At 55.6% G+C, this 27,008-nt stretch overlaps 7 protein-coding genes across 7 annotated transcripts; 4 read left to right on the top strand and 3 right to left on the bottom strand.

Moving 5' to 3' along the window:
- Nucleotides 1-18: 18 nt before the first annotated feature.
- Nucleotides 19-6,296, top strand: N657DRAFT_429227 (uncharacterized protein). Its single transcript, XM_062787331.1, has 3 exons — nt 19-794; nt 844-4,948; nt 5,003-6,296. Exons 1-3 carry the CDS (start codon nt 418-420, stop codon nt 5,906-5,908), a joined length of 5,388 nt encoding a protein of 1,795 aa, XP_062647594.1. The 5' UTR covers nt 19-417; the 3' UTR covers nt 5,909-6,296.
- A 1,876-nt stretch (nt 6,297-8,172) lies between these two features.
- On the bottom strand, nt 8,173-9,769 carry N657DRAFT_429141 (guanine nucleotide-binding protein, beta subunit). Its single transcript, XM_062787330.1, has 5 exons — nt 9,557-9,769; nt 8,767-9,485; nt 8,617-8,706; nt 8,437-8,556; nt 8,173-8,374 (listed from the first exon to the last, which is right to left on the bottom strand). Exons 1-5 carry the CDS (start codon nt 9,684-9,686, stop codon nt 8,354-8,356), a joined length of 1,080 nt encoding a protein of 359 aa, XP_062647595.1. The 5' UTR covers nt 9,687-9,769; the 3' UTR covers nt 8,173-8,353.
- Nucleotides 9,770-10,561: 792 nt separating this feature from the next.
- On the bottom strand, nt 10,562-11,105 carry N657DRAFT_429283 (uncharacterized protein). The gene has a single exon (XM_062787332.1). It carries the CDS (start codon nt 10,987-10,989, stop codon nt 10,690-10,692), a length of 300 nt encoding a protein of 99 aa, XP_062647596.1. The 5' UTR covers nt 10,990-11,105; the 3' UTR covers nt 10,562-10,689.
- Nucleotides 11,106-11,895: 790 nt separating this feature from the next.
- On the top strand, nt 11,896-13,750 carry N657DRAFT_596640 (Metallo-dependent hydrolase). Its single transcript, XM_062790006.1, has 7 exons — nt 11,896-11,985; nt 12,087-12,226; nt 12,304-12,556; nt 12,624-12,957; nt 13,137-13,179; nt 13,246-13,294; nt 13,362-13,750. The coding sequence occupies exons 1-7, from the start codon at nt 11,953-11,955 to the stop codon at nt 13,533-13,535; spliced, it is 1,026 nt and encodes a 341-aa protein (XP_062647597.1). The 5' UTR covers nt 11,896-11,952; the 3' UTR covers nt 13,536-13,750.
- A 244-nt stretch (nt 13,751-13,994) lies between these two features.
- N657DRAFT_572449 (uncharacterized protein) lies at nt 13,995-16,848 on the bottom strand (the record flags this gene model as incomplete). Its single annotated transcript, XM_062788892.1, has 2 exons — nt 13,995-14,350; nt 14,415-16,848. The coding sequence occupies 2 exons, from the start codon at nt 16,846-16,848 to the stop codon at nt 13,995-13,997; spliced, it is 2,790 nt and encodes a 929-aa protein (XP_062647598.1).
- Nucleotides 16,849-17,321: 473 nt separating this feature from the next.
- N657DRAFT_634014 (putative vacuolar-protein sorting-associated protein) lies at nt 17,322-18,236 on the top strand (the record flags this gene model as incomplete). The annotated part of the gene is made up of 5 exons (XM_062791246.1): nt 17,322-17,327; nt 17,384-17,598; nt 17,659-17,719; nt 17,765-18,037; nt 18,102-18,236. 5 exons carry the CDS (start codon nt 17,322-17,324, stop codon nt 18,234-18,236), a joined length of 690 nt encoding a protein of 229 aa, XP_062647599.1.
- A 1,529-nt stretch (nt 18,237-19,765) lies between these two features.
- On the top strand, nt 19,766-21,645 carry N657DRAFT_573518 (PP2C-domain-containing protein; the record flags this gene model as incomplete). Its single annotated transcript, XM_062788975.1, has 2 exons — nt 19,766-21,103; nt 21,163-21,645. The coding sequence occupies 2 exons, from the start codon at nt 19,766-19,768 to the stop codon at nt 21,643-21,645; spliced, it is 1,821 nt and encodes a 606-aa protein (XP_062647600.1).
- Nucleotides 21,646-27,008: the final 5,363 nt, after the last annotated feature.

Raw genomic sequence — 27,008 nt, forward strand, 5'->3', positions numbered from 1 at the left:
TGTGGTGTTTCAGAGGGAACGGCTGTAATTTTTCGGACGGCAAGCGAAGCCAGCCCACCAAGCTTCCTTATCGCATACTTGCGATTGGCTGACATGCCCTTATCGGCTTCTTCGACCCAGAAAATTTCTGGCATGCATTGAAGCTGTGAGAAACTGTCGCATCGCGAATCCAACCAAGCCCATCAACTGAGGCGTGTGGACATTTACACTCAGCAATTACTGACCGCTCTCAAATGTGGCGGGCTTAGACGCTTCCTGTCCAACCCAACGGCATAGTCACGGCGGAATTGATGGTTACAATCGCACACTGCCCCTGCGTCTCCCGTTCACGATCAATGCCCGCTTGGTGATACCCTTCGTCGCAAACGAGATAGGAGACCAGAGAGCATACGTTTCGAGAATAGAAACACGGCAAAGATGGCAACATCGCTGGCTGCGCAGTTGGCGCAGATCGCAGCCAACTCGCGCGCCAGCTTCAACGCCAAGGCTCTCAAAGCCACCCACTCAAAGTCTCTGATTTGGGAGCCCCGAGTCGCCGCTGGCCAGACCTTCGCCGAGATCTACCAAGTATGCCACGAGGGCTTCGAGGAACTCTGTCACCTGGATAACCGCTTTGCGCATTTCGACACCACCTTATTCAGCGAACAGAGCCAGGAAGCCGACCGGACCCAGATGACCGTGGAGGAGAATGCGGCCCTGGACAAGCGCGTCGACTCATTTCTGCACCTGGTGGGCAGCCGGTTGCGTCTCATGCCTGCAATCAAGGCCATCGAATGGCTAATTCGGAGGTTCCGGTAAGCATTGCGCTCTTCAAATCCCCTCACAGCGCTGACTGGTCTCCAGTATCCACGAGTTCAACACAGCAGCCCTCCTCACCACATTCCTGCCGTACCATACCATCCCGGCATTTGTGACGCTCCTGTCTATTCTGCCAGCAAAGATACCTCTGGAGTACAGGTTTCTGGATCCCTATATCCGATCCTTGACTGCCCCGCCGAGAGCCGCTATTGTCCAGCAGGCAACCAACCGGCACGAGTTTCTCTCTGTCATCTCCCACTACACCCTCCAGTCATGCCGGGTCAGGCAGGAATACCCCGGTTTGGTGTCATTCTGGGGCGGCGTCATGGCAGAGGCCGTCAATGGCATGCTTGACAAAATGCGATCCGGCAGGAGAAGCATTCAACTGGAAAACGATCATATCCTTCTGCAACAGATTGGGCCAGTTTTAAGCGAGGCTTTGGTGATGAGTGAAGTTCCGGGCATCCAGATTGCAAGCTACATGATTGTCACCATCTTGGCCGCGAAGGGCAGCCTGAACGACGGTGCCCTTGCCGCCTTCATGGACCAGCTAGTCCACGGTTGGACAGTCGACACATATCGCCCGGGCCTTGTCTGTCTCTGCATCCTCGCTCAGCATCGGTCCGCGAAGCAGGTGTCCAGCCGTGTTGCTAAAGCCCTCATGAAGGTCCAGAATCTGGTCCCGACGTTGGTCGAGATCAGTCGGGAACATAGGGTCGACAAGCTGGCGAACGGGCTGGCCCTTGCTTTCATTGACAGATTGTCCAAGAGAGGCGACATTCGAAGCCTTTCTCTCGTCAACTCTCTTCTTTTGGCCAACCTGCTGCAGGAAAAGCAGATCAAGGTTGCCTACAAAGCCATGCTTCTGGCCGCGCACAAAGTCAATGATGAGGTGGACGAGGACGGTCGCATTCGCAAAGAGATTGGGTCGTCTCTTGTTAGCTTGTCGCAAGCTGGAGGTGATGCCGGGGATGCCGTCAGGTCCGCCCTTGGGGAAGTTGAATTCGACATTGAAGAGCTCGAACTCAAGCTTGGGGCCGCGATCCGCCCAAAACTCGCTATCGAGCAGAGTCCCGAGAATGCCAAGGAAGAGCAGGAAATGCGGGCTACTGATAAGCAGCCCGACTTGGACTCAACGTTCCTGGAATTAAGCAAACTGGAACCATCGGCAGCTTCTTGTCTGGTACAGGAATCAGGGAGCCTGTTTCACGATCTCTGCACGGTCTTCCTGGCTACGGCAGCTACTCAAACCGATGTTGAGAGATTCGATTCCACTCCCGTTCTGAGCCGGTCCTTAGCGCCGAGCAACTCGTTCTACTTCAGCTTCTACCTGCGCGTTTGGTGTGGACCTTTTCCCACATTGGCCAAGGTGGCTGCGCTAGACCGTGTCAAGACTCGGCTCAAGGAGAGTGATTGTGCGGACAGGGATTTCCAGGCTATCATCCCTTACTGTGCTGTCGCCTTGAGCGATCCTGCAAAGAAAGTCCGCCGTGCCGCAGCTGACCTTGTTGCGGTTTTGGGATCGCTTCTCAGAGACTCCTCTGGACAGTCGCGGCAGTTCTGGGGCGCCACGGATCTGTATGGCAAGGCCATCACTCCGAGCATGCTCGACCGGGACTCCCTAAAATCCCTGCTTCACTCGGTCCTTATCCCGTGCTTGGAGGAGGCTGTCCTCCACGAGGGCCATACCATCGCTGCCCTGGTTAGCGCATTGGAGAGCTCTAAAAGTTCTTCCAGGAAGGAGACTGAAAAGCGCCATCTTTCTCACGCGACAAGACTCTCCATCTTCAAGTTCCTATGCGGCCATGTCGCAGAATCGCCGTTGCTGACCGTCAAGCTCCGCTTACTACGGTCACTCAACCAAATACGGAGCATCTCGGGTACCTCTCGGACAGATCTTCTGTTACCCCTTCTCCGTTGGTGGGCTGCTCTTAGCCGTGACGAAGCCGTTAAGCTTGCTGCACGAGAGTCGCTGGACGAAGGCCTCATGGATGAGGCCATTGTGGACGTCGTCATTGCAAACCATGCCACGGGTCTCGAGACATTCTTCCAGTTGATTCACAACCCCAACACAGTTCTTAGGCCCAATCTCGTGCAGGCTATCTTTGGCCGCATCATCAAGATATGGCCGTCGATGAAGTCGGATACCAAGTCGGCCACGGCCCGTTCAATGTTCGCCATCACACAAAACCGGCCCTTAGTTGACCAGAGCTCCATCGTGACCGAGGCTGTCGAGCTTCTTCGAAAGGTGGATTTGACAACTGATATCCTGCTCGAGTTCATCGACTCGCTGCAAGACGAGGTCAAGCTCGCGACCGAGAAGCCTACAAACAAGCGGAGACGGGTCAGCACAGCAGAACAGAGCGGAAGCGTGGCCCTGCAGAGCAGTCCGGAGCTGAAGGCGGCCTTGAACAAGACTACCTTCGTTCTAGAACTCGTGCAGGAATCCAACCCGGCGGATCATCCCGAGCTGTTGCCGAGTCTCTTCACAACGCTCTCAGATCTCCACCAGCTCGGCACCCTCATCGGATCCGAGTTAGGCTACCTTCAAAACCTGGTACTCAGTTGTCTTCTCGCCATGATGCCGGCGTACAAGGACAACAAGGACTTGTCAATCGACGCGTCGGTTGGCCATGGAGACGTCTTGGCCACCTGCATCCAGAAGTCCTCAAGCCCTGCCGTTACCAACTCAGCACTGCTTCTGGTGGCTAGCCTGGCCAGGACGGCGCCGGATGTGGTGCTGCAAAGCGTCATGCCCATTTTCACGTTCATGGGCAGCTCGGTGCTAAAGCAGGCTGATGACTACTCTGCCCACGTTGTGAACCAGACCATCAAGGAGGTGATCCCTCCCCTGATTGAGACCTTCCGGAGGAGAGGGCGAAACGTGGTCGCCAGCATCAAGGATCTCCTTGCCAGCTTCGTGACGGCTTACGAGCATGTCCCCTCTCATCGGAAGCACGACCTCTTCATCTCGCTGGTCCAGAATCTTGGGCCCGAGGACTTCCTCTTCGCTGTCCTTGCCATGTTTGTTGACAGATACGGGGCAACCGACAACATGATTTCGTTCACCACGCAGATGATGAGTTCATTCTCGGTCGAGATCCAATTGCAGACCCTCATCAAGCTCCTGGACCTGATCAGCGACATCTTCAAGCCGAAGCCTACCTTGTCGAGCACGCTGCTCGGTGGTGACGGAGTCGGCGAGTACGAGAGCCAAAAGATTGCCGCGAAACAATTCAATCTCCTTCCGCATCTGCTAGCGAACCGGCGGCTGAAGCGAGAGATTACACAACTGGCGGAGAGGGACGACATGGAAACGGGCAAGATCCGCGACTTGTACGCCACGCTCCTCGAAAGTATCTTGGCTCTTGCCGCCACAGTCAAGGGCAAGAAGGTCCTCTACAGCCGCTGCGGCGATGCACTGTCCAACCTCCTCAACCTGCTTTCGATCGCCGAGTTCATCAAGAGCGTGGAGGCCTTGCTCGACCGGCCGAACGTCGGGCTGCGGCAGAAGGTGCTGCGAGCGCTGGAGCTGCGGGTCGACAGCGAGAGCACCGGGGATGCGAAGCCCAGAGAAGCTCTACTCGCTTTCCTGCCCCAATTGACTGCAGTCATTCGGGAATCAGACGACATGAACTACAAACACACGGCGGTGACATGTGTCGACAAGATCTCAGAGAAGTACGGCAAGAAAGACCTCGATGCTGTTGCTGCGGCTGCTACCACCATCGCGGGCGATCACTGCCTCGGCCAGTCATCCCAGACTCTCCGGGTCATGGCCTTGCTGTGCCTCGCTTCACTTGTCGACGTTCTGCAGGACGGAATCGTCCCTGTCCTGCCGGTCGCGATCCCCAAGGCCCTGGCATATCTCGAAGAGAGCTTGGTTGGCGAAGAGCCCAACGCGGAGCTGCACAATGCCGCCTATGCTTTTATGGCAGCCCTGGTCCAGCACATCCCATACATGATTACTGGTGTATATCTCGACAGGTTGCTGACGTGCTCGAACACGTCGGCCGCCGCACAGCTGGATGACGAGTCGAACAGCAACCGGTTACATTGTCTCCAGTTCTTGGCCAAGCTGGTTGACCCCAAGGTTTTGTACAATGCTCTCAACCAGAACTGGAGATCTGCTGCCAACTGCGGTTTCTCGGTACGTATCTTTGAGCCCCAACTGTTGGTAACATGCGCTTACGCCTCTGAATAGGCTGTTGTCGAGTATCTCCAGATTCTAGGTATGGCCCTCGACAAGCATTCTAAAGCGGTTATCTCCAAGAACACGGCGTCGCTCTCGACTATCTTCCTCAGTTCCATGGACCTGAGGAGAACTGTTAGCTCCGGGCAGGTCAAGACTGCAATTAGCTCGTCCGAGCTGGACGAGATCGAGACCAAGATCAGCGATGACGCGCTAAAGATGATCTACAAGCTCAACGACGCGACCTTCCGGCCCATCTTTTCGAGGCTTATGGAGTGGGCATGGACCGGGTTACCCATGAACGACACTTCAGGCCGGACTCTCCGCTTGTTTGTTGTCTACGGCTTCCTGGACACCTTTTTCGGAAACCTCAAGTCCATCGTCACCAGCTACGCCTCCTACATTATCGAGAGCGCAGTCAAGATCCTCTCGTCGGCGGATTTCAAAGACGCCAGGGAAAAACAGCTCTGGAGGCGCTCTCTGCACACGCTCGCCAAGTGCTTTGAGCACGACCAGGACGGCTTCTGGCAGGCGCCGTCGCACTTCGGCGCCGTGGCGCCCGTGCTGGTCGAGCAGTTCCTGCACGCGAGCATCGTGGACGCGGCCGAGGAGCTGATCCCCGCGGTCGTCGAGCTCGCGGCCGCTGCCGACTCGCAGGAGCATCACAAGGAGCTCAACGGGGCGCTGCTGAAGCACCTGCGCAACGGCCAGGCGGCGGTCCGGCTGGCCGTGGTCCGGTGCCAGCAGGCGCTGACGAGCAGGCTGGGAGAAGACTGGCTGCAGGCGCTGCCGGAGATGCTGCCGTACATCAGCGAATTGCAGGATGATGACGACGAGGTGGTGGAGCGGGAGAATAGGAGGTGGATTGTGAGAATTGAGGAGAAGTTGGGCGAGAGCTTGGACTCGATGTTGCAGTAGGCTGATGGCCTGGTTGGGAGATGCGAGGGGTATGGGTGAGATGGGTTGCATGTGAGAACTATGCTTGGTGGTCATTTGGATGGGGAGGGTTGGCGGGATATACTTAGAGTGCGTTCTCTGACCTCTCATCTCCAAAGTTGCATGCTCCAGTTCACGACCGGTTGATAACCATAAGCACCTCACTGAGGCTCACCGCGGAAGGTTGCTTGAGAGACTGAGCCTGTCGGGCAATAAGCTTGAATAATACTTGAATCAAACCACGTGTGCCGCGCAGGTCATGCCATCTTGATGGATCTATCTGTAACTATGACCATTCTTTCGCTCGTGCTCCGAACCCGAAGAGGTCGGACCAACTAATCAGAGTTGACTATGTCTGGCCAGCTTACTAACTCGCTATCTTTCTTCCCTTTCGACGCTTGTTAGCCAGGCGCTCTCAAATGGTGTCACAGCTGTCAACATTCCCGGAGCAGGATCCAGGACCAGCCTTCGACGTTCAGAAAGACCGATTAATTTAGCAGCTTCAGTTGTTGTGTTCTTGACGGCTTCTTCATACCCTTTTGACGGGTTCGAGCTGAGTCTTGTGTGCGGCATAGGCACCAAATTCAATTCAGCAGTCATCTAACAAGGAAGACACCATGCTCAAAGCGGCCTGGCCCCAGGACGATAGTCAAGGCGGGAATCGGGCTCTAGCCCGAGGACACGGAGATGTCGGTGTGAACAGTCTGAAGTGATGTGGATGAACACATGTGGCACTCCCGCGTCCACTGTTACATGATATGTCTCGCTCCCTCATCGCCACGTTCTTTCCACTGGCCACGCGTCGAAGCCTGACCATGCCATGCTGTCGGGTTTCGTATCTCTCCGCTTATGCCATTCTCCCTCCTTTACACTACGGCGATGCCCTTGGAAAATCGTCCCAGCATATGAATCTTCCACCTCGGCACAATCACTGGGCAGGCCCCTTGCATTCTGAACTTGACACGACATCACAAAATCGGGACGCACATCAACCGGCGGACGCAGACACCACAGAAAACGATGGGCGGCATTCAACAGGACCAAAATGGTGGCAAGGCCAGGACAGAAAGAAACCACCAACGTCATCGCCAGAGAGCTCGTCCTTCTGGTTCCTCGCTTCCCATCAGCTTCCCCCGCATCGCACACCAACCCCCTTCACCTGATCCTTCACTTCCTCCCTCCATTTTCTTAACCCATCAACCCCTAAACCAGGCTTTGTCCGATTAACGTCACGAGCAATTGTCACAACTGACCACCCAGAAATCCCTGTTTCCCTACCCGCAAACGACCACCACCTGCACCAGGAGGGCTGTCCTGTGAAAGACGCAAGGTGCGGCAGGCTAAGACAAGATACGGCGAGCCGGCGAAATGCGGCCGGAAGAGTGGGGAAAAAGATCAATATCAGGAAAACGGAAGAGATAAGAGTCCTGAGAAAGAAGACAAGACCGGACGCTGTTTCATCGCAAAGTGAAAGACAGATCTGACTTTGGAATAACAGCAGGCTGCTCCTCTCTGCTCTCCCAACTCGCTCGTAGAATGCCGTCAACCCCCCGCGGCTTCGCAACGCCTAGAAAAGAACAACCGGACAGGCAGCCACAACCAGATCAAGTTATACAATTGTTGTGTTGAAAAGTACCGTCCTGCCGGCATGGAGGAATAGCAGCAGCAAAAGACAGGTGTTTTGCTCGAGATATAAGTATAGCACGCTACGTGGCCAGGTTCAATTAGATGTGAAGACCGAAATCAGCGAGCACAAGCCACAAGAACCAAGACAGGTTAGATGAAAAAAGACTTGATATTTCCTGCAACCGCCAGCCCCCGTATTTCCTCCAAGCTACAGCAGACACAAGATCCAGACAAGAAACCACCCCACCAACAACAGCAAACGAAAACGCAACGTTTTCTTCTTTCCAGCCAACTCAAGCCGCACAAACCAAACCAGGCCATACAGAGGCCGAGATCGAATACCCCGATGTTTCGTTTTGCTGTTGTTTGTTGTTAAATTCGTTGGCCTGTCTGGAAAGTTAAAACTTCCAGGGGCAGGGAGAAGGAAGGGGAAAACCATAATACAGCCCGCCGCCCATACAAAGCCGCCGGGGGGAAACTATTGTGCAGAGAAAAGATCGGGCGTCAAGAAAACAGTGGGAAAAAAAGCAGCGGTCAGCTGGAAGCCGCGTTTACGGTGCATTGTCTGACGTCTGGACGCTGAGATTAGGTTGGAGTCCGCATGATAGCAACCGAAGCGCGCGGTAAGGGAATAGGCTGCTGTCGTGATTTCATCCTGCGCACGCCAAGAGCGTGGATTAGGGGGGCATGTCAACAAGGCGCATTTTGATGACAGGTGGTGGGCACTCGATAGGTCGTCTCGGGCGGCGCAAGAGGGTCGGGAATTCAGTAGGCCAGATGGTATCAGCATCCGAAGGACATCTAATAGGCCCACACCCTGAGCTGTGTGTGTGTCAGCAAAGTAAACAATCCGAGAGGTCAGTGTGACCCAAGGGTTCTCTTACCTGAGCGTCCCAAGAACCCGTGCACAGACTTATGCCGTCGTTCGAGACACCCAGACAGCTGACACGGTTCTCATGGCCCACAAGAGAGCCAACCTTCTCGCCCCGAGTAACGTCCCATACCTTTTCGCCAAACCAGTCAGTACGGATGTGCCCGAACGATGTAGCAACAAGCCAACATACCTTGCATTCAAAGTCGTCATAACCGGCGAAGAGCAGCCGCCCGGACACGGAGGTGGCGACCGAGGTAATGCCGCAAAGGATAGATTCCGACTACAGGTCTCCATGTCAGTGGTGGAGGGCAAGAACCTAAAGGACATTTCAACCACGTACACCGTAAAAATTCAGCTCCCGGTCTGCGCGAATGTCGAACAGGCGACAGGTGGCATCGTCGGACCCCGTTACGAACGAGTGGCCATCGGGGAAGAATTGGATGGCATTGATGTCGGACTCGTGGCCGGCGAACGTCTGCACGGCCTTACCAGCGCGGATATCCCACAGCTTGGCGAAAGCATCGCATGCGCCCGAGATAAATGTGTTCTGGTTGGTGGGGTTGAGGCTGATGCTCATGACGTCGCCCAGGTGGTCGGCGAACTCGACAACCTTGGTTCCGGTGTCGATATCCCACTTCATGCACGTCATATCACCTGACGAGGTAATGATGCTGCGGTCGTTGATGAAGCGGCAGCACGACAGGTAGCCGGCGTGGCCAGACAGCTCCCGGGCCACCCGCGTGGGGCCCTCGCGTTCCCTGTTGAGGTTGTAGATGGAGCAGATGTTGTCGAGACCGCCGCAAGCGACATAATTCCCGCTCGGGGCGTAGGCGCACGTCATGACCCACGACGACCGTAGCGGGATGGCGTGGACCTTGTTTGTTGTGTATGCATCCCAAATGATCAGCTTGCCGTCCTGTGATGCCGAAACGAGATGCCTCCGGTCGGTCGACCAGTGCATGGCGTAAATCTTGGCGAGATGTCCCTTCAATGTCCTCTTGGGCCTCATAAGCGGGCTCTTGGGAATCGGTTCATGGGCCTGGGCGGCGACCGCGCGGACTAATCGACAAGGAAATACGGTTAGTTCGGCCGATCTGACAGGCCCACCGCCCAATTGCTGTGACACTCACGCGTCGTGTCGGCAAGCTCCTCCTTCTTCCTCTTAATCCTGTCCTTGAGCGTCTCTGCCTCGCGACGTGCCTGCTGGATGCGCGCCTGCATCGCCTCGGGCGACACGTCGCTTGGCCGGCCTGGATCCATGTTTGGCTGCAAATGCGCTCTTTCAATCAAAACGGACTCGCTGAAACGGCGGGGGTCGAATCGGCGGCGATGGAGATGGGGTCGGGAATCGGGTTGAAGTTGAAGGTTTGCGTCGTTGTTATGTTCAGTGAAAGAATGCGAGCTCCAGGGGTCTGAGCGCCGACCAGTCAGACAGCTGGAACGCCCGGGGACAAGTGTTGCAGCGAAATGACTATCGGGGAGAGCGGAGTGGAGTGGGAGGCAACGGCCGGAGGTGTCGGTGGACGGATCAAGATTGGCCGAGAATTCACGATAGATGAATCTTCAGGAAATCCAACACGGCTGAAACCCAAGTCAGCAAGCCAGGTCGCTGGGTGCAGCGTATGGGTTTCTGGGAAAAGGAAGGGAGAAAGCAGAAGGGAAAGTTCGGGTTTGGCGCGATTGATGCGATTGAGCAGTGCGATTGGAGTGGAAAGGAGACGGGGGTTGATTTCTGCTTTGGGACTAAGCTGGCGGTAGAATTGGTTATGGATATCCAGGTTTCGTGCACGGATTGAAAACAAGATACGTCAACCCCACCGTCGACATTGCCAAGGGTAATCGCCACGGGTTGCGTGGAACCGCAACGCCCTAATGCATCGCCCCAAATTCACCAACTTCAAACCATCATAACTACCTCAAAACACCATCAATTTTTCTTTCCATAAATCTGAACCTAATTCTATCCTTACGCCGAACCCTGACCATAACACAGACCCTAATAACCTAGCCCTAACCGCGGGGACTGACGCCGCCCCCCGCACCCCGCGGTCCCACTTCGAAGTGTAGTGACTGCGAAGGGTGCGAACCGAGTGGGAAATTGGTGTGGGGCGGGACCTGGATATTCAACGCCGTAGAATTGGCCCGGGGTTGCAACGATCGGTTGTACAAGGGTCAGTGTGTTGCAAGCTGCAAGTCTAGGAAAAACAGCAGTCATTGCGGAAGAGCGGAGACAGGGTCCTTCGGGGTCAATCATGTCGGAAGATCACATGCAACAGTCTTCAAGGTACGCAGCCTTGTCTGACTGCCTCCTGTCAATAGTGACTGAGAAAGTTGAAAGCAAATGGACAAGCAGCCAGACTTCTTTTGGCAATGTGGGGCAGCTCCTCAAGGGATCCAAGGGAGCTGCACTCCTGCAGCTCGAAGGTGCGCACAGACCATCGCTAATTTCTCGGTAATCCGTTTCCCGTTGGCTTTGAGACGCCAGGAGATTTCGAACTCTCTCATCAACCAGGGCTACAACACAATACAATCTAGAGAACTTGAGAAGGAGGAGAGAAAGCATGGAATGATATATGGCTAGAGAGTGCTTAGGTGCTTTCGGCTGCGCCTGACAGCTCTGTGGATCGAACTGTCTCTAGTAGTTTTGAGTATTGGAACCGTTCCACCAATGAAAAGAACACCGATTTTGGAGTCTCGCTGACAAACTCATAACATTAGGTATGTATCCGTACCTATATCTGGGCCCCAGCGATCCAAACCCGATCCAACAACCCATTGCGCCGGCCATTTACAGATCTATACAAGAGGGCGAGGATCCCTAGGCAGTGACAGAGCCCAAGAAATGTCAAGAGGGCGATGAGGGCAAAGAACTTCCTTCCAATTTCTTCCTCCAATACTCTGGCCTAGGTTGCTTGGCATGGCTTCCAAATTCCTCAAGACGACCGCACAGACAATGATTGATCCCGGGCCCAACCTGGTCGGTAAAGATTTGACGCCCCGCCATCCCTCCGTCCTCCGTCCTCGTCCCGAGTTGAGCGGTGTTGCTGTCCGGCAGCAAGACATCTTAGCCCGGGCGGGCGAGGCGATTTTGCACACAAGGCTTGCTCATCTTGCCATGATCACGCGATATCCACACTTGATTGAGGGTCGAGTTTCCAGTTGAGAGACGAGAACGGGGCGAGAGACGGTGTCCCGATCGGACGTCGATGATCTCTCTGCCGTTTTCGCTCTTTCTATTTATATCAGGATGTATCTGAGACACAGTTCTGGCAACATCTTCGTGATCGCAGCCCAATTGAAGGCGCGCGTCGAGGGGCGCACAACAGATGCTGATGATTCAGAGGCGCCGCACCCGCTTCGGCAATCGCCGATCATTTGAGGCTGGCTTCGGGACGGAGCCGAGCGGATGCAGTGCCAAGTCATGAATTGGGCAGTGAAGTGCAGCAGATGCAACCGGAGAGCCTGAACAGGAACAACAACGACCATATCACCCAGCATCGTCAGGGTGTCTGGGTGGGATGCCAAAATGCTTGACTACAAGGCGCTGCCCAAGATTGAGGTATTTTGCTGGCTTATCCTGCCTAGAACCGCTTGACGCTCATGTGACGACGGCCTGTGAAGGCATCAATACCTCGCACTCAAACTAAACAACACATGTAGCTCCACGCCCACCTCAGCGGCAGCATCAGCCGACAATGCCTGCACGAAGTCTGGCTCCTAAAGAAAGCCGCGGACGAAACGGATCTGCAAGACCCCCTGATCGAGATGCCACCAGGAAAACATGACTATGATCTGAAGACGTAGGCTACCCTCACCAACCAAGCAACCAAATAAACCAACCTCCTAACCCAAGAGTTTAATACCCATACTTCCTAAGCTTCTTCCCCCTCTTCTCGTCATACATCTACAATCTGGTCAACGACGGCCCAGTCCTGCGCTACACCACGCTCTCGGTGCTCCGCGACTTTGCGGAGGACGGGGTAGTCTACCTCGAGCTACGCACCACGCCGCGCGCGATGCCGGCCGTGGGCTTGACCGAAGCCGACTACGTGCGGACCATTCTCGATACCATCGCCGAGTTCGAGCGGAGCGCCGAAGGCAAGACATTACGGACGAAGCTTATCCTCTCGGTAAGCACTCACTCCTTTTTCATAATTGGAGCACCAAAACAACAGGTTTACCATGACACACACCCAGATCGACCGCCGCAACAACCCCACCCAAGCCCGCCAGGTCCTCGCCCTGTGTAAACAGTTCCTGGGCCTCGGCGTCGTGGGCATCGACCTGTGCGGCAACCCGGCCGTGCCGCTCGATCCGCAGCTGGCGCCCGTCTTTGAGGACGCGCGGTGCGTTCCCGGGCTGGGCATGACGCTGCACTTTGCCGAGGCCGAGTGCTCTGGCAGCGACGCCGAACTGGACATGTTGCTGTCGTGGCGGCCGGACCGGCTCGGGCACGTCATTTGCGTCAGCGAACGCGTGAGGCGGGAGATTGCCGGGAGGAAGGGGATCGGGTTGGAGTTGTGCCTGAGCTGTGAGCATACAATCTCCTCTTTTCTTTTGGTGTGTTTGTTTGTGGGCTGTTTATAACACCTTTTACTGGTGACTCGGGAGCAGCACGGATTCCGCAAAGGAGACTGCTGCGCATTCCGCTCCAAAAATTCTCCCAGCACCATTCCCAATGTGAACACTCACAGCTGACACGGTTGGCAGGTAATGTGCACGCTGGGATGGTCCATGGCGGATTCGAGAGCCAGTAGGTATCATCCTGTCGTTGCTGCGGTGATTCGTTCCCGGGGCGGGGTGGGGCTGACGGTGGTAGTCACTTTGGCGAGTGGTGGAAGGCCGCCGATGCTGTGGTCGTTCTGAGTGTGAATCCCACATCATTCTTGGCCCGGACTTGTGAGAATGAATGCAACTAACAATGACTCGAACCAGACGGACGATGTGGGTATCTTTGGCAGTCCGCTTTCAAACGAGTACGCTCTCGCGGCCCAGCATTTTGGACTCAGCCGAGCGCACATCTGTGGCTTGATAAGGAAAGGATTGGATGTCATATTCGGAGGCGAAGAGGAGAAAAGCAGGTTAAGGGATATTCTCTGGAAGGCCTAGACTCGGAAAGAGACAACAAATCCTGTTCAATGCTTTGGTGAATAAAGACGAAGAACGAAAAACCTGGAATGGAGGAAGAAGAGGAGAAGAGGAAAATCTTGTAAGAAGAGGCACTGTAAATGTGAAGCATAAAAACTCAATCTTCAGCAGGAGGGTCCGTCGTCATCTGAACAGTTGTCCATTGCTGCCGGTGTACGGTGTACGCTCTCAACTGCAGAGCAACTACTATATACGAATAAAAAAAACAAACGAGCGGAGTCTCGTAACGTGCATCGCGGCCAACGTTTCCTCAGCCTTCAAACCCGGGGGAATCACTTGAAGCAACCATTACCCCCCGTTAAACCTGCCGTCGCCCCAACTACAACACCAAGCGACTTGGCGTCATCGCCCTTTCGATTTAGACCAGGAACCCCACCAACGCCGTAATAAAAGAAACGGAACTGTATACAGAGAACGGGCCTAGAAGCCACCCGGTGCCCCCGGCGGATGGCCGTCGAGATCCACGGTTTCGAGTTGGCGGCGCTGGTGCGCGCTCCTCTGGACAAGGTTGCCAAAGAACCTGAGGGCGTCGCTGCTCTCCCTGCGCACCTTGAGCGTCTCGTCGCGGCGGACGTCGAGTTGCTCAACAGAACGCTGAAGGCCGACCCGCAGGGAATTGGAGGGGATCAGCAGAACCTTGCGTACGGTGCCCGAAATGCGGTTGCTGTTGGAGTGGACATAGTCCATCGCCGCTAGCTGGGTAGAGATTTTGGCGCTGAGGCGGTGCGGGAGAGAATGAGGAATCTGGCTGAGGACGTAGAATGCCATCGCCGCCGCTTTCACGAATCAGTTAGCATGATGACGAGACGAAGGGAACGTTCGGCGGAACTGTTCACTCACCTGCTGCAATTACACCAGGGACAAGCAGGCGGCGCAAATTGTCATTCCCAAGCAGATGGGCGGCACGAAGCGCGATGTTCATCTGGCCGTAGCCGCTGACCACACCGGTGCCGACAACGCCGGCAACGGTCAAAGCCATGCCCGCCTTTTCCTCTCGTTGAAGTAAGGTGGACCAGTCAACAAAGTCCCAGAACTCGGTGGTAATGTCAACCTGGCGGGCTAGAGTATGCTTCTTGTGCTGAAACATGACATCCGACTTGAAGTTGAGGTTCTCGTACTCGTTCCCAAGATGGAGAATGCCGAGCTGCTTGATCATATTGACGCCGGATACTGTCTTGGCGCGGGCGTGTTCCTCGCACCGCACAACCGACGCCGCGATTTGCGACAGCATGGCCTCCTTGAGGTCATCGGCATACTGGAAGGCGCCGAACAAGCCGGGGTAGGGGATGCCGAGGTTGCCATCGCCGGCGTGTTCAATGGCCGAGCTGATTGTTGAGCGAGAATAATCGTAGACATCCTTGCAAGTCTCCTCGATGGTCTGATCGATCTTGTCGCTGATCTCGGACCTTGCCCGCTTGCTTGATTCAAGCTGAGGCTCGATCTCCTGCAGCTCCTTGTTCACCCTGTCGAACTCTGATTGAGCAACTTCTGCGTTGACGGTAGCCAGCACGTTGACATCGTTCAGGATGTTCATCAGATACGTCTTGGCGGGAGCCAGCTTGGAGCGCGCACGCTTCTCAAGCACGAACCTTCGCAAGGATTGCTCGAGCGCTGAGAAGTCCCGCTCCATCTCCTTCTTCTTGCCCTTCCCCTTTGGATCGTCATCGCCTGGGTCACCCTCAAACCCGCCACCGCTTGAACTGCCAGACCCGCCTCCGCCAGGGCCGCCGTCCGGGGCAGGCGCCATGGGAATTGCGGTGCTTGATACGAAATGCACGAGCTCGGCCGACTCTTTGAACGTCGCAGGGCTCAATGTCCTGATCTGGTTGAGAATCAACTTCTGGCATCGATCCTTGTCCCTAATGGCGTCGTAGCCATTCACCACGATGAAGAGATAGGCCTTCTCGGCAGCGGCAGCCCTGATAAACTCGGTTGAGGTCTGGGTAAAATGGTTGCTAGCGGAGACGACGAAAACAACAACGTCAATTTCCTCCTGGCGCGCGAAGATGGCGGTTGTTTTGGTGGTATCCATGTTGAGCCCAGGAGCATCGATAAGTGCAATATCAACCACGCCGTTGTTGAGAAGCGACTCGTCGATTGTCCGTACGTCTCTCACGTACACCTTGCATTGCATGTACAAGGTATTATCCACCACGATCTTTTCCAGCTCCTGAATCGAGTAGACATCGTAGGTGGTTTCGTCATGTCGGTCGTAGACGGCGTCCTTGTGAACTGCGTGAACCTCTTCGATGCCGCAGTTCTCCCTCGCATCAAGTACCTCGCAGAAGATGCTCGTGCAGGGCTGTTGATCCTCTGGAAGGATCTTCCGCCGTAGTAATGCGTTGCAGAAGGTCGATTTCCCTGCATTCAGATCGCCCGTCACCAAGACCTTGCTTGACGTATCCTCGATGCGCTCTCGAAGAGACTGTAGGTGCTTGATGCTCGACTGTATCTTGCCGTCCAACAGCGAGGCAATCGACCCTTTCTCCAACGAATGTACGAGCTGGGCCTGGTGCACCGCGCCAAGTTTCAGATCCAGCTTCAACACCGAGAACTCTTGAGCAATCTGAGGGGTGACAAGTCGTGGTTCGACGATAGGCGTCCTATTCCCGGCAACTCTGCTGGATTCGGCCTCTGCTTCCTCGAATGTGGTCATGGCTCGTCGGAGCATGGGAGGCGGGGCGGAGAAGGGTGGTGCTGTGGCCAAATCGCCGGCGGTTGAGTAGGCCTGGTGCAATCCAGGCCTTGAAGCTGGGCGTGACGGCGCGTCGAGCGCAGCGCGCTGAACTGACGGGTAGTGGGCGGGCCATACCGAGTTCTTTTCCTGCAGCTCCCGCAACAGTTCCACGACGGTGCTTATGGCTCGGCCGAGGGTGGCTCGGTGCTGGTTGTACCAGAGCTGGTGAACCGCGCTGGCCTGGGCGGCGGTGTGGCCCGAGGAGGAGGAAGCCTGGGAGCGTATTGGCCTGTCTGCATGGATAGCAGGATTCCAAGGGACCGCAGCGCTCGGGCCGGACGTGGACGGGCTTACTTCGTCGCCGGCAACGCTGCCACCGTATCCAGAGTCTTGTTCGAGCATCGCTTGGAGATGGGCAGCATACTGCGGTGCCGAGCCTGTGCCAACAGTCATGTATGCCGGGGCGGCCGACGCCACCGGGGGTGCAACGGGATCGCTCGGGCGACTCGAGGTTGACGCGCTTTCGGATTCGCCGTCGTCATCGGTCCTGTACATCGGTACCGACTTGCCCTTGGGCGAAAAATACTCCTGACTCATGGCGGGCGGGCCGGAAATAGGAAGGGTAAAGGGAGTGTGATGGGAATGCTACGCACAAGTCATCTGGGAATCGTGCGGTGGTTGCTTTCCGGTTCTCTTGGTTCTTTTCCACATGATTTTTAGATGAACAATCAAGTTGCTCGAACCTGAACCACAAAGTGCCAAAGCGCCACCGCCAGCTTGGCGCAGATGCATCAATCTAGTAACCGATTATGGCTTACGTCCATATTTGCAAACAAATCAGCCTAAAGCTCCTTATGCACATGCGCTTTTATGCAACTAGCGAATTCAGCCTCGCCTTGACCCTGCTTGCTTTCCAGGTTGCTGCATGCGCTGCCTTGATTACTGATGAATCGCCCTCTTGGCTCGCAGGTCCCCGCTAACCTTCCCCAGACACACAACTGTCTCTCACGTTCAGTGTTCCTGAGTTATTTGCGGACTCTAGATTCCTACTGGCTTGCTAAACCGTCGCCATGAATGTCAGCATTGCCCATAATCTCTGGCAGCCGCAAGGCTGAGGCTAACCGCGCCTTAGATCCTGGAATGGGCGTTCGGCAAGCGCATGACGCCAGCCGAGCGTCTGCGCAAGAATCAAAGGCTCCTCGACAAGGCAATCCGGGAGTTGGATCAACAGCGCGTTAAGCTCGAGAAGCAGGAGAAGACGCTCATAGCCCAAATCCGCCAGAGCGCGCAAAAAGGCCAAATGGGGGCTTGCAAAGTGCAGGCCAAGGACCTGGTGCGCACCAGGAGGTACGTTGGGTCCATCGGGAGCCCGGGCTGATTGTTGCACTGCTGATGCGCTCCGGCTAGGTACATTGAGAAATTCTACGGAATGAGGAGTCAACTACAGAAGGTCTCCCTCCGGCTCCAGGTTAGTGTCCCGAGGATGACTAGATACCTCAGCCTTCCCTTACAGGACCTCTACTTCCAGACGTACCGTACGAACGAGCAAATGATGCAAGCAATGAAGGGTGCCACAATGGCACTCGGCAGCATGAACCGGACGATGAACCTTCCTTCCCTCCAGCGCATTGCTATGGAATTCGAGCGCGAGAACGACATCATGGAGCAGCGACAGGAGATGATGGACGATGCGATCGACGATGCCATGGATGTTGGACTTGAGGAAGAGGGTGACGAGGTGGTGGAGCAAGTTTTGGAGGAGATCGGGGTCGATCTAAGCCAAGCGGTACGCCTTCAAACCGTGCACCCCCACGCTTCTTGGGATATCAACTTACCGTTTGATGTTTCAGCTTGGCGAGACTCCATCGGGATTACAGTCGAATGCGGTGGCAGAGACGAAGGTCGCCCAAGCGGTTGGCGGTGGCGGTGGCGCAGATCCTGGCGACGACGACCTCCAGGCACGACTCGACAGCCTCAGACGATGAGCGAAGCCCCTGGCTTCGAACGACTATATCATGCCGTAATGACCACATATCTTGTACCATACCATTATTGACTGCTGGGAGCAGGAGGCTTGGACAGAGCCAATGAATTGGGTGGCCCGCTCTTACTCGCCCTCGTTGCCTTCGCAACATATGGCGCCTCCTACCTCTTGAAGCTCTGGGAAGTGATCAATGGCTGGAGTTGCCTGCAGACGACGGGGCTGCTTGGAGTTAAGGCGTATTGGGTATACTGGGATGCGGGACAACTACTGGTAAACATCGAACTTAGTTGTGTTTGCCAAGGCCGCTGGAGTTATGCATGAAGGCCGGACTGAAAAGGACTGAAGGTATCCAAGGCGCCGACAACATGAGCTGGGCATGTAATTGGTTGCACACTCTTCAGCACTTATTGCGGGACCTGAAGCGACGACAAGGAGAGGCTTAGTGGGCCAGTCATGTCCAAAGACAAGCATCTCCAGTCTCCATATCCAAGTCTCAACACATGGCTGCCCTCAGCCTCCTGTCCCAGGAATCACTGCTTTGAAGGGTCGCCCACTCAGTCCACGGCAGCTCCGACGTCGACACTCCCGCTGATACCCGGACACTCAGCTACCTTCCGAGGATATTCTGGCTTGGGCTGAATTGAGAGACTACCCCTCTCAATGTCCGAGTTTAGAGTAAGTTCGCCTTAGAAAGACAGTATCACCATCATCTCTGAATACCGCTGGAGCCCTAATTGTAGAACTGCCCCACCTATGAAGGTGGTACTCCATACGGAGTATACTGCAGCTTGAAATGCCGTTGGTAGCAGACTGCCCCAGCCTGGGCCTCGCCCGCTCAGTGACAGCCGCGGCCCACATCAAGTCCTGGGCCTTCCAGGTTGAGCCAACCTTGATGAGCAAAGTTCAGGCTGCGAGCGGGTCGCAGTTTTCATCCGGTAGTCGCTTGCTCTCTTTTCTTCCTGGCCATCTGTGATACTGCGACTCCTACTAGGACCATACGTTAGGTGGCTAAAACTCGATCATCACCAAAGCGGACTGTCTCTTCAATTCTCCGCCAAGGATCTTGGCTAGCGGGTGTCTCAGCTCGCTCATTACATCATCCGAGTGCATCACAAGACCCCTCATCCCAAACCCAAGCAACTTACCAATCCAATGACCGCATTCCCGGCGGTTAGCCATTGAGCTGCAGCAAGACATCTCGGCGGCTAGCTCTCTTATCCTAGAAGCAACAGCTTTTTTGTGCCATTTGGCTGGCAACCAACGACTTTCTACCGAATTACCTGCTCCTCGCGCCGAGTCCCCTAACGTCACTACCGTATCTTACTTTTGGTTAGGCCGCGCCATCAGGCCCCAACTCCAATAAACTCATCCCACGCGTACGCTTCGGCGATTGTCGTCCTGTCTGAACCTTGCGCGCCCGATCCGCTATCTCGTGGCCCTTTTATGCAAACCCGTTTTCCCCCTTCATCCACCAACCTGGCAGGCAGCAAGCGGCGCAGTCTCTCCTCACACGGAGGTCTGCTGAATAGGATGTTCGGCGTTAGCTCGAGCGTCGGAGGCTCCAAATCCGACAAACCCGAGACCGACCCAGCCCTGTCCGATCCAAGCACCGGGAGCGAGAAGGATAAGGCCGGCAGCAAGTCGCCGTCCCCGGAGAAAGCCGACGTCGACATCGACCGTTCCACTCCAGATCAGGCTGCGGGTGCCGTGAAGCCGAGCGGAAATGGCAGCCCTCCTTCTAATGCCGGAAGCTCGGCCGAGCAGAAGAAACGTCGCAGCAGCGGGGTGAGCGGAAAAGCCAGCAACCTTATAGCCCAAGCCAAAAACTCCCTGTTCACTCAGGTTGGGAGTCGTACCAACAGCGATCTGGCTGCTGACTCAAAGTCGTCTAACCAGACTCCCCTGCAAAAGCTCGGCAAGCAGGACCAGGCTCTTGCCGTGCCCCAGGGCCAGCACAACAATGCCGCTGGCGAGTCGCACCCTGGGCCGAGATCGACCTTTAGAGTCGGCGTCTGGGAGGACAGAAACAAGAAATGCAGACGCACCATGGAGGATACCCACGCCTTTCTATACAATTTCTTGCACACTCCGGCACCCGCGTTCGGCGAGGAGGCTGATGGACGGGGCCAGGCAAGCGCTGCTCCCGATCCGCCTGGCGATGGGCAAGGGAGCGGCGCACCAGAACAGGGAATGATGGAGACGGACAATGGCTATTTCGCCATTTTCGACGGACATGCTGGGACCTTTGCGGCGGATTGGTGCGGAAAGAAGCTCCACATAATACTGGAGGAGATCATCAGGAAGAACCCAAATGCCCCTATACCGGAGCTCCTCGATCAGACCTTCACGGCCGTCGATGCGCAGCTGGAGAAGCTACCGCTAAAGAATAGCGGCTGCACAGCGGCCATCGCCGTGCTTCGCTGGGAGGACAGAGTGCCGAGCAGCTCATCGGCTACCGGATCACAGGCCATCGCGCCGGCACTCGCCAAGGCAGCTGAGGAGGCGTCCAAGGCGGAAGACCCGTCATCCCTCTCGGCTCCCGACGCCACTCAGGCGAAGCTGAAGAGCACAGCAACAAGGCAACGAGTTCTCTACACTGCCAACGTGGGAGATGCCCGAATTGTCCTCTGTCGCCAGGGAAAGGCGCTGCGCCTCTCGTACGACCACAAAGGCAGCGACGAAAATGAAGGGAAGCGCATAGCCAACGCTGGAGGGTTGATACTGAACAACCGTGTCAATGGAGTGCTTGCTGTCACGCGCGCCCTCGGTGACTCGTACATGAAGGATCTCGTCACGGGGCACCCCTACACCACCGAGACCGTCATTCAACCGGACATGGACGAATTCATAATTATTGCTTGCGACGGCGTAAGTGGATGCAAGTAAGATCTAAGCGGTAATTGGACATTATGCTGACGATAAGTAAGCTCTGGGACGTTTGCTCAGACCAAGACGCTGTCGACCTCGTCCGTAACATACAAGACCCCGTGGCAGCAGCCAAGCTTCTCGTAGACCACGCTCTCTCCCGCTTCAGCACCGACAATCTGTCGTGCATGATTATCCGCCTTGACAAACAGGCCCTTATCGAGAACCAAAACAACAAAGACAAGGCCATCGGTGTCGAGGGCGATCCCGCCGCCGGCAAGGTCAGCGAATCAGAAAAGATTCTCGACAGCACCAAAGCGAAGATCGCCGAGGGCGCCACTTCGCCCGTGGGGATATCGGCGAGCAACGACGGCAAGGGCCACGACCCCGGCCCGCTTCCCGATGGAGAGAAGGCGTTCGTCCCGACTGTGATTCACGGGCCGGTCGAGGAGGAACCGGTTTCGATCGAGGACTCGCCTGGCGGAGAGATGCAGGCGGATTCGTCGAAGGGCGCGAGCCAGGACACGCCGCTGAAGGACACTTAGAGAGATGCCTTTCGGCTTCGGCGTCTGCGGCCTCCGTCGTGGGACGACCTCAGGCAGTGTGAAGACCCGACCGGCTGGTGCCCCTTTGGTTGACGTCGTGACATTTCTGCCACCTTGTGTTGGTACAGATGTTGCAACACCAGAGTGGTGTCTTTGAGAGGCTTAGCAATGAGAGTCGTCTTGGTTGTTATTGTCTACGGTTTTGGCGAGGGAAACAGGATAGGACTGGCATTGCTTTGGCAGGTTTGGCTTGGCAAGGGAAGCTCCAGAAATACTTGTTTAGCGAGGGCATGGGCCACGTAGACGGACTGGTATCTGCGAGGGGTCTGGTTTGCTTATTTGTAGGTCAAGTGTGAAATACGACAGCACTGTCATTGCTGTGTTCCGGCTGGACTGCGTATCATCTATCAGTTGGATCCAAAGTCACCGTGCAAGCCCATGGTTATAACCAATGATCGACACCAGCTTTATCACTACCATGTGTATGTCTATGGGCTGATATGTGGCTCTTGATGATAGCGTAGGCTGACTCTTTTCGCCTCCACTTGCTAGATACCTTGTCGTACTCGAGTGGGTTCACACCTATTCTCGGATCGAAGCGCTTGGCCACGCAATCTCAGTTGCCAGAGTCAGGCCGATAGACTTGGTACCCATAGCAGTTCGTTGGTGACGTCGGCGAGCTTCATCTGAGTACTTGTCAGGTGATACACTCAAAATGTAGCCCTGTGTATAGTGCTTCTAAGTATTGAATGGCGTTTTCTGGTTGATCTAAGTCCTTCCTCGGCAAGTTACAATGGCAATTTTGTCGAGTCATATGCTCCATTGATTAAAGCGCCATCAACGAGCGGAGGAATGTCCAACAGTCATGAGACAGACATGATCGAATCTTGGGTGTGCGGCAGTCAAAACGAGTTGAGATACAGGGGCTTGCCCATTGTCAAAGCATGCGCGAAAGTGAGGCGGTAACCGGCAGTGGTTGTAAAGAGAGGCTCTGCTCTCAGGGATAAAGATCTCCGGGGAATGAAATGTAAGGAATATACGAGCGAATATAGAGGGTGCTCTAAGAAGAAGTTAGGGCTTCCCAGATGCAATTTAATTTCGTGGAGGTGCTAGACTGGCTCCTTCTCAAAGACACATGTATAGAAAGGGAGCAAATGGCAAAATGTCATTGATATCTTCAACTCTGAAACTGGGAGAGAAGCAAGTTCAAGAGGCTCATGACATTTGCTGCGAGTATTGATTGACCTGGAAGCTGGTTCAGGCACAAGTGCCTGAAACGAAGCTCTGATTGTGGGGCTCCCTCATGCGGTTAGACCCAACAAGGGGAATTGGACTCCACCGTGGGGGAGTGGAAGTTTCGGGATGAGGACGGGAGAGTCAGGAGACAACTTAGGGAGGGGTTGAGGTACCTGTCGAGGAAGCGGTTTTCATGTAATCTCGGGAGTGTTGGTCTAAACCAAGACTGCTGTTAGCTTCTGGACCCGTGGATGGCAAATCTGGTAGTAGATACATGTTTGGATTTTTTGTTTGGACACTGTGTAGACTGGTCTGTCCCTGACCACCGACCCACCCACCCGATGCAGCCAATTCGAACGGCTTGCAGCTCCCATTTGGGCTTCGTCTGGACCCCTGTTCACGCTACCCAAATATCGCACCATGAAAGGAGGCCAATTCAGAGACGGTTCACCTCCTTTCAAACCCATCCCCTGATTCATTCCCCTAAATTTTTCTCTTCGAAGGACCTTATCGTCCACCAGCTTTTCGGTCCAGGTGTCTCTTGAGGATTGAGACAGCGACTCTCTTTGCTGTTGCCTCCCTTCCTACGCCAACCCACGCTCATTCTTCCCTGTGTTTGCTTTTTACTGGGGGGTTTCGTTCTCTTTTGTCAATTGCCAGTTATTTCCTTTGCCCGAGCATTGCTACCTACGCCTCTTCGACAAGCTGGTCGCGACGACATTGGCAAGAACTAGCCCGAAGCTCCAACGGCTGAAGAAGTGTCGTGGCTCGTCGCCCGATTTCCGTCGTCCACCCGAGAGCTGCTGCAACCCTTCTACGGACCCCTCCATGTTTCTCGCGTGCCTTAGTCGCGCTGTCTCGACATTATCTGACAGGCCAAAGGCTCCATGTACCTAAGCTTGGCTGAGTTACACCAGAGCGATACCGAGTCCGCGGATCGCAAGACGCCCGCCCTCTTGATCAGTCCTCTCGACCAAAACGATCACTCTATCCCGCCGTCCCGGATACAGAGAGACGCGGAACTGGCGCTCCAAGCTGCTAGCCCGAGATGTCCCTGAATGGGTTGGACGACGCACAAGTCAAGGAGGCACACGAAGCCGCGGTCGCGGAGCCGGGAGGATGGTATGTCCCTACCACGTACTCTCATCTCTTCTGATGCTGTTGTGCAACTTGTTTTTGGGGGCATCAGAAGCTCCGGTCTCTTGAATCCCTTAGTCGTGCTTGTGTGCTGGGTTACTGGTGATCTAACGCTGCAAATAGGTTCCTCCTCAAGTATGCCTCGCGCGACGAAATCGAGCTGCTAGGCCGCGGCAGTGGCGGCATCGTCGAAATCCGGGACAAAATAGCGCAGTACGAGGAGAAGTCGCCGCTGTTTGGTTTCCTCAGATATAGGCGCCGCAGTGTAATTATCAAGTACCTACCCGATGACTGTTCTAGGTTGATCCAAGGTACCCTCGCGTCTTCATTGCATGGCCCCGTTTTCGTTCACAGTACAGAGGCTTATTCCAAAACCTTCCAGCTCGCGTCACTGTCCACTTCGATGCCGTCTGCGACCGCTTCTCGCCATATGACACCACCTTTGAAATATCCGAGTCGAAGGAGCTCAAGGATACCAAGCTCTCAGCCGCTTGCTCACTCCATGCTGCCTCTGGCTCGACGTCTTCCTCGACCAGCTCGCTACGTCGCAGGCGATTGATGGAAATCGCCGAGGAGGAGGAGGAGGAGGAGCGCGAGAGAAAGCGCCAGTCTGTGGTCAAGGAAGACGAACGCCCGAGTTCCCCCGCCACACAGATCTCCGAGACACCTGTCAAATTGGACGCCGACCTTGCCAAGTTGCCAGAAGCTTCGCGATTTGCCAGCGAACTGGAGCCGCCGCACTTCATGGGCATCCCAAGACCTACTTCGCCGACAAAGTCCTTTGATGAGACGTCACGGCGCCTGTCTTCTCAGTCCTCGCGAACTGACATCTATCCAACGACTTCCTATCCGTATTCGAAGCCTAGGGTGAAGCTAGGTCCAAGGCCCTCAGCAGACCCTGTTGGACGCCCACACTCGTCTGCTGGGAGGGCAACCCATCGGCCTGTCGCGACGGTACCGGCTGGCCTCAAGTCGCTGTCCAAAGGCTCCAGGAAAGACCGCTCTCAGCCTCGGGGCCAGGACGATGAGGCGCCCGAGTCCCCAATCAAGGAACAAGCAGAGATTTCTATTCCGCCGCTCGAAGCAGTTAATAATGAATTTAAGCCTACTAACAACGAAGTTGCCCAACATCCTGAAAGAGCCCAAGCCCCCTCGATATCTGTACCTAAAGCCGCTATGCCGGCCACTGCCCAACCTACGAACAAACAGAATACGATGACGCCCGAGAAAGCCCGGCTGTTGAAAGCCATGAAGTTGAGGGAGAAAAAGAAGATGATGCGCTCGCACCCGGCCGTCGATGCGCCTGCTGGGGATATACCGTCAGGCCCCAACACCCCGGGGCTCTCGGAGGAGAAGCAGGATCCAGAAGCCATTGCTGAGTCGGGGGATACGTCGAGTGAGGACGCGAGGCAACAAGGCGATCTGGCTGCAGCCAACCCTGACTCGGAAGTTGATGTCGCGACAGACCATGCCTCTGTGGATACTTGCACGGATTCCCACCCCCCGTCACCGGCGGCCACTTCAGACATTGGCGATTCCACTCAAGCTTCATCGCTATCTGAATCTACAGATGGAACCATTCTTGCTAAGGACGAGCATCCGGATCGGCATGAAGAGAGTGGAATCACCGACAGCAAGTCACCCCAAAGTGAAGCGTTGCCCTCCGAGGCATCTATCAATGCTGCAGATGCTGGGCTACATGATAGGCACTCACAAGCGACCATCACTCCGGTTGACGAGCCCGGCACGGCTGAGAACAGGACTTCTGCGGCACCTGCGGATGACGGCGAGCAGCCTAGCAAACCGGAAGCGCCGTCAGAGGATCCTATTCCGGAGACCTACTCAATCCCAACATCATCCGAGGCGCCGGCCGCACCCAGCGCATTCGAGAAAGAGTCGAGCGAAGCAACTTCGGCGGAGCTAGTTGACGCCCCAGTGCTAACATCCGCCGCCCTAGAGAGAATGGCTTCCGATGCGGATTCAACTCAGCAAATCACGGCGGCATCAAAGGTCCGGATTCCCCTTTCTAAATTCTCCACGCAGGAGACAAAGTCGCCTGAGGCGGCAGCAACCCAGGGTGTGCCTGAAGTCATTGCCAATACGCCGGATGTGGATTCGTGGCGTGTTGCAGCGCCACCTGTTCCACAAAAGGACGACGGCGCCGTGACGGGCGAGGCTGCTGGGGTGGAATTCAAGAGTCGAAATCTCCCTGAACCAATACCGACAGACTTGAATGTACCGGATCACGACAAGCGGCGCTCCCTCATCAGTGCCCTGGACAACGACGGCTTCATAGAAGAGCTGCAGTCGGCCACCGTGCAGCAGGCTACGCCCGTCACTGTCTCGAAATCTCCTATTTCTCCGTTCTTCTCCGTGGACCAAGGGTGCAAGAGAGTTGCTGGTGAATCAGAGAGCAATGGAGCCGCTCCACGGTTCTCGAGGACTGTATCAAATCCTGTTCGTAACTCCTTTCTGGCCCCTGGGGAAGCATCGGCCGGGCCCGTCAGGTCCGCCTCATCCGGTGCCGCCTATCTGCAAAAGGTCTCTCAACAGCCGGCATCGGCAGACCTGCGGCCGAAGAGCGCCAAGCTGGGCTCGAGCATTTCCCAGCGGATCAAAGCATTGGAAAAGCTCTCGGGCAGCTCTCCTGGTGGAGATGCGACGCCGAAGGAGCGCCCTGCGACGACATTCTTTGCCGTCCGTAAAGCCGCGACTCGGGAATCCTCGAGACCATCGTCTGTGGTAGACATGGCCGGTCCTCTTGTTGGCGGGGTGACACCCTCTCCACCGGCATCCAGGGACTCCTCTCCTGAAACCACCAAGGCCCTTGGACGTGGCCGGTCCGGATCCTTGGTAAACCGGATGTCAATGTTTGAAGGGGGGATGCCTCCCAGAGGCAGACCTGAATCTGTTCAAGTGACGGCACGCATTGTCCGCGATCCGAGCCAGCCATTCCCTAGAGCTCCCGAGTCAAAAGGCGGTTCGCCAGA

The sequence above is a fragment of the Parathielavia appendiculata genome (genome assembly GCF_033297405.1).
Source record: "Parathielavia appendiculata strain CBS 731.68 unplaced genomic scaffold N657scaffold_6, whole genome shotgun sequence".
NCBI lineage: Eukaryota > Fungi > Ascomycota > Sordariomycetes > Sordariales > Chaetomiaceae > Parathielavia > Parathielavia appendiculata.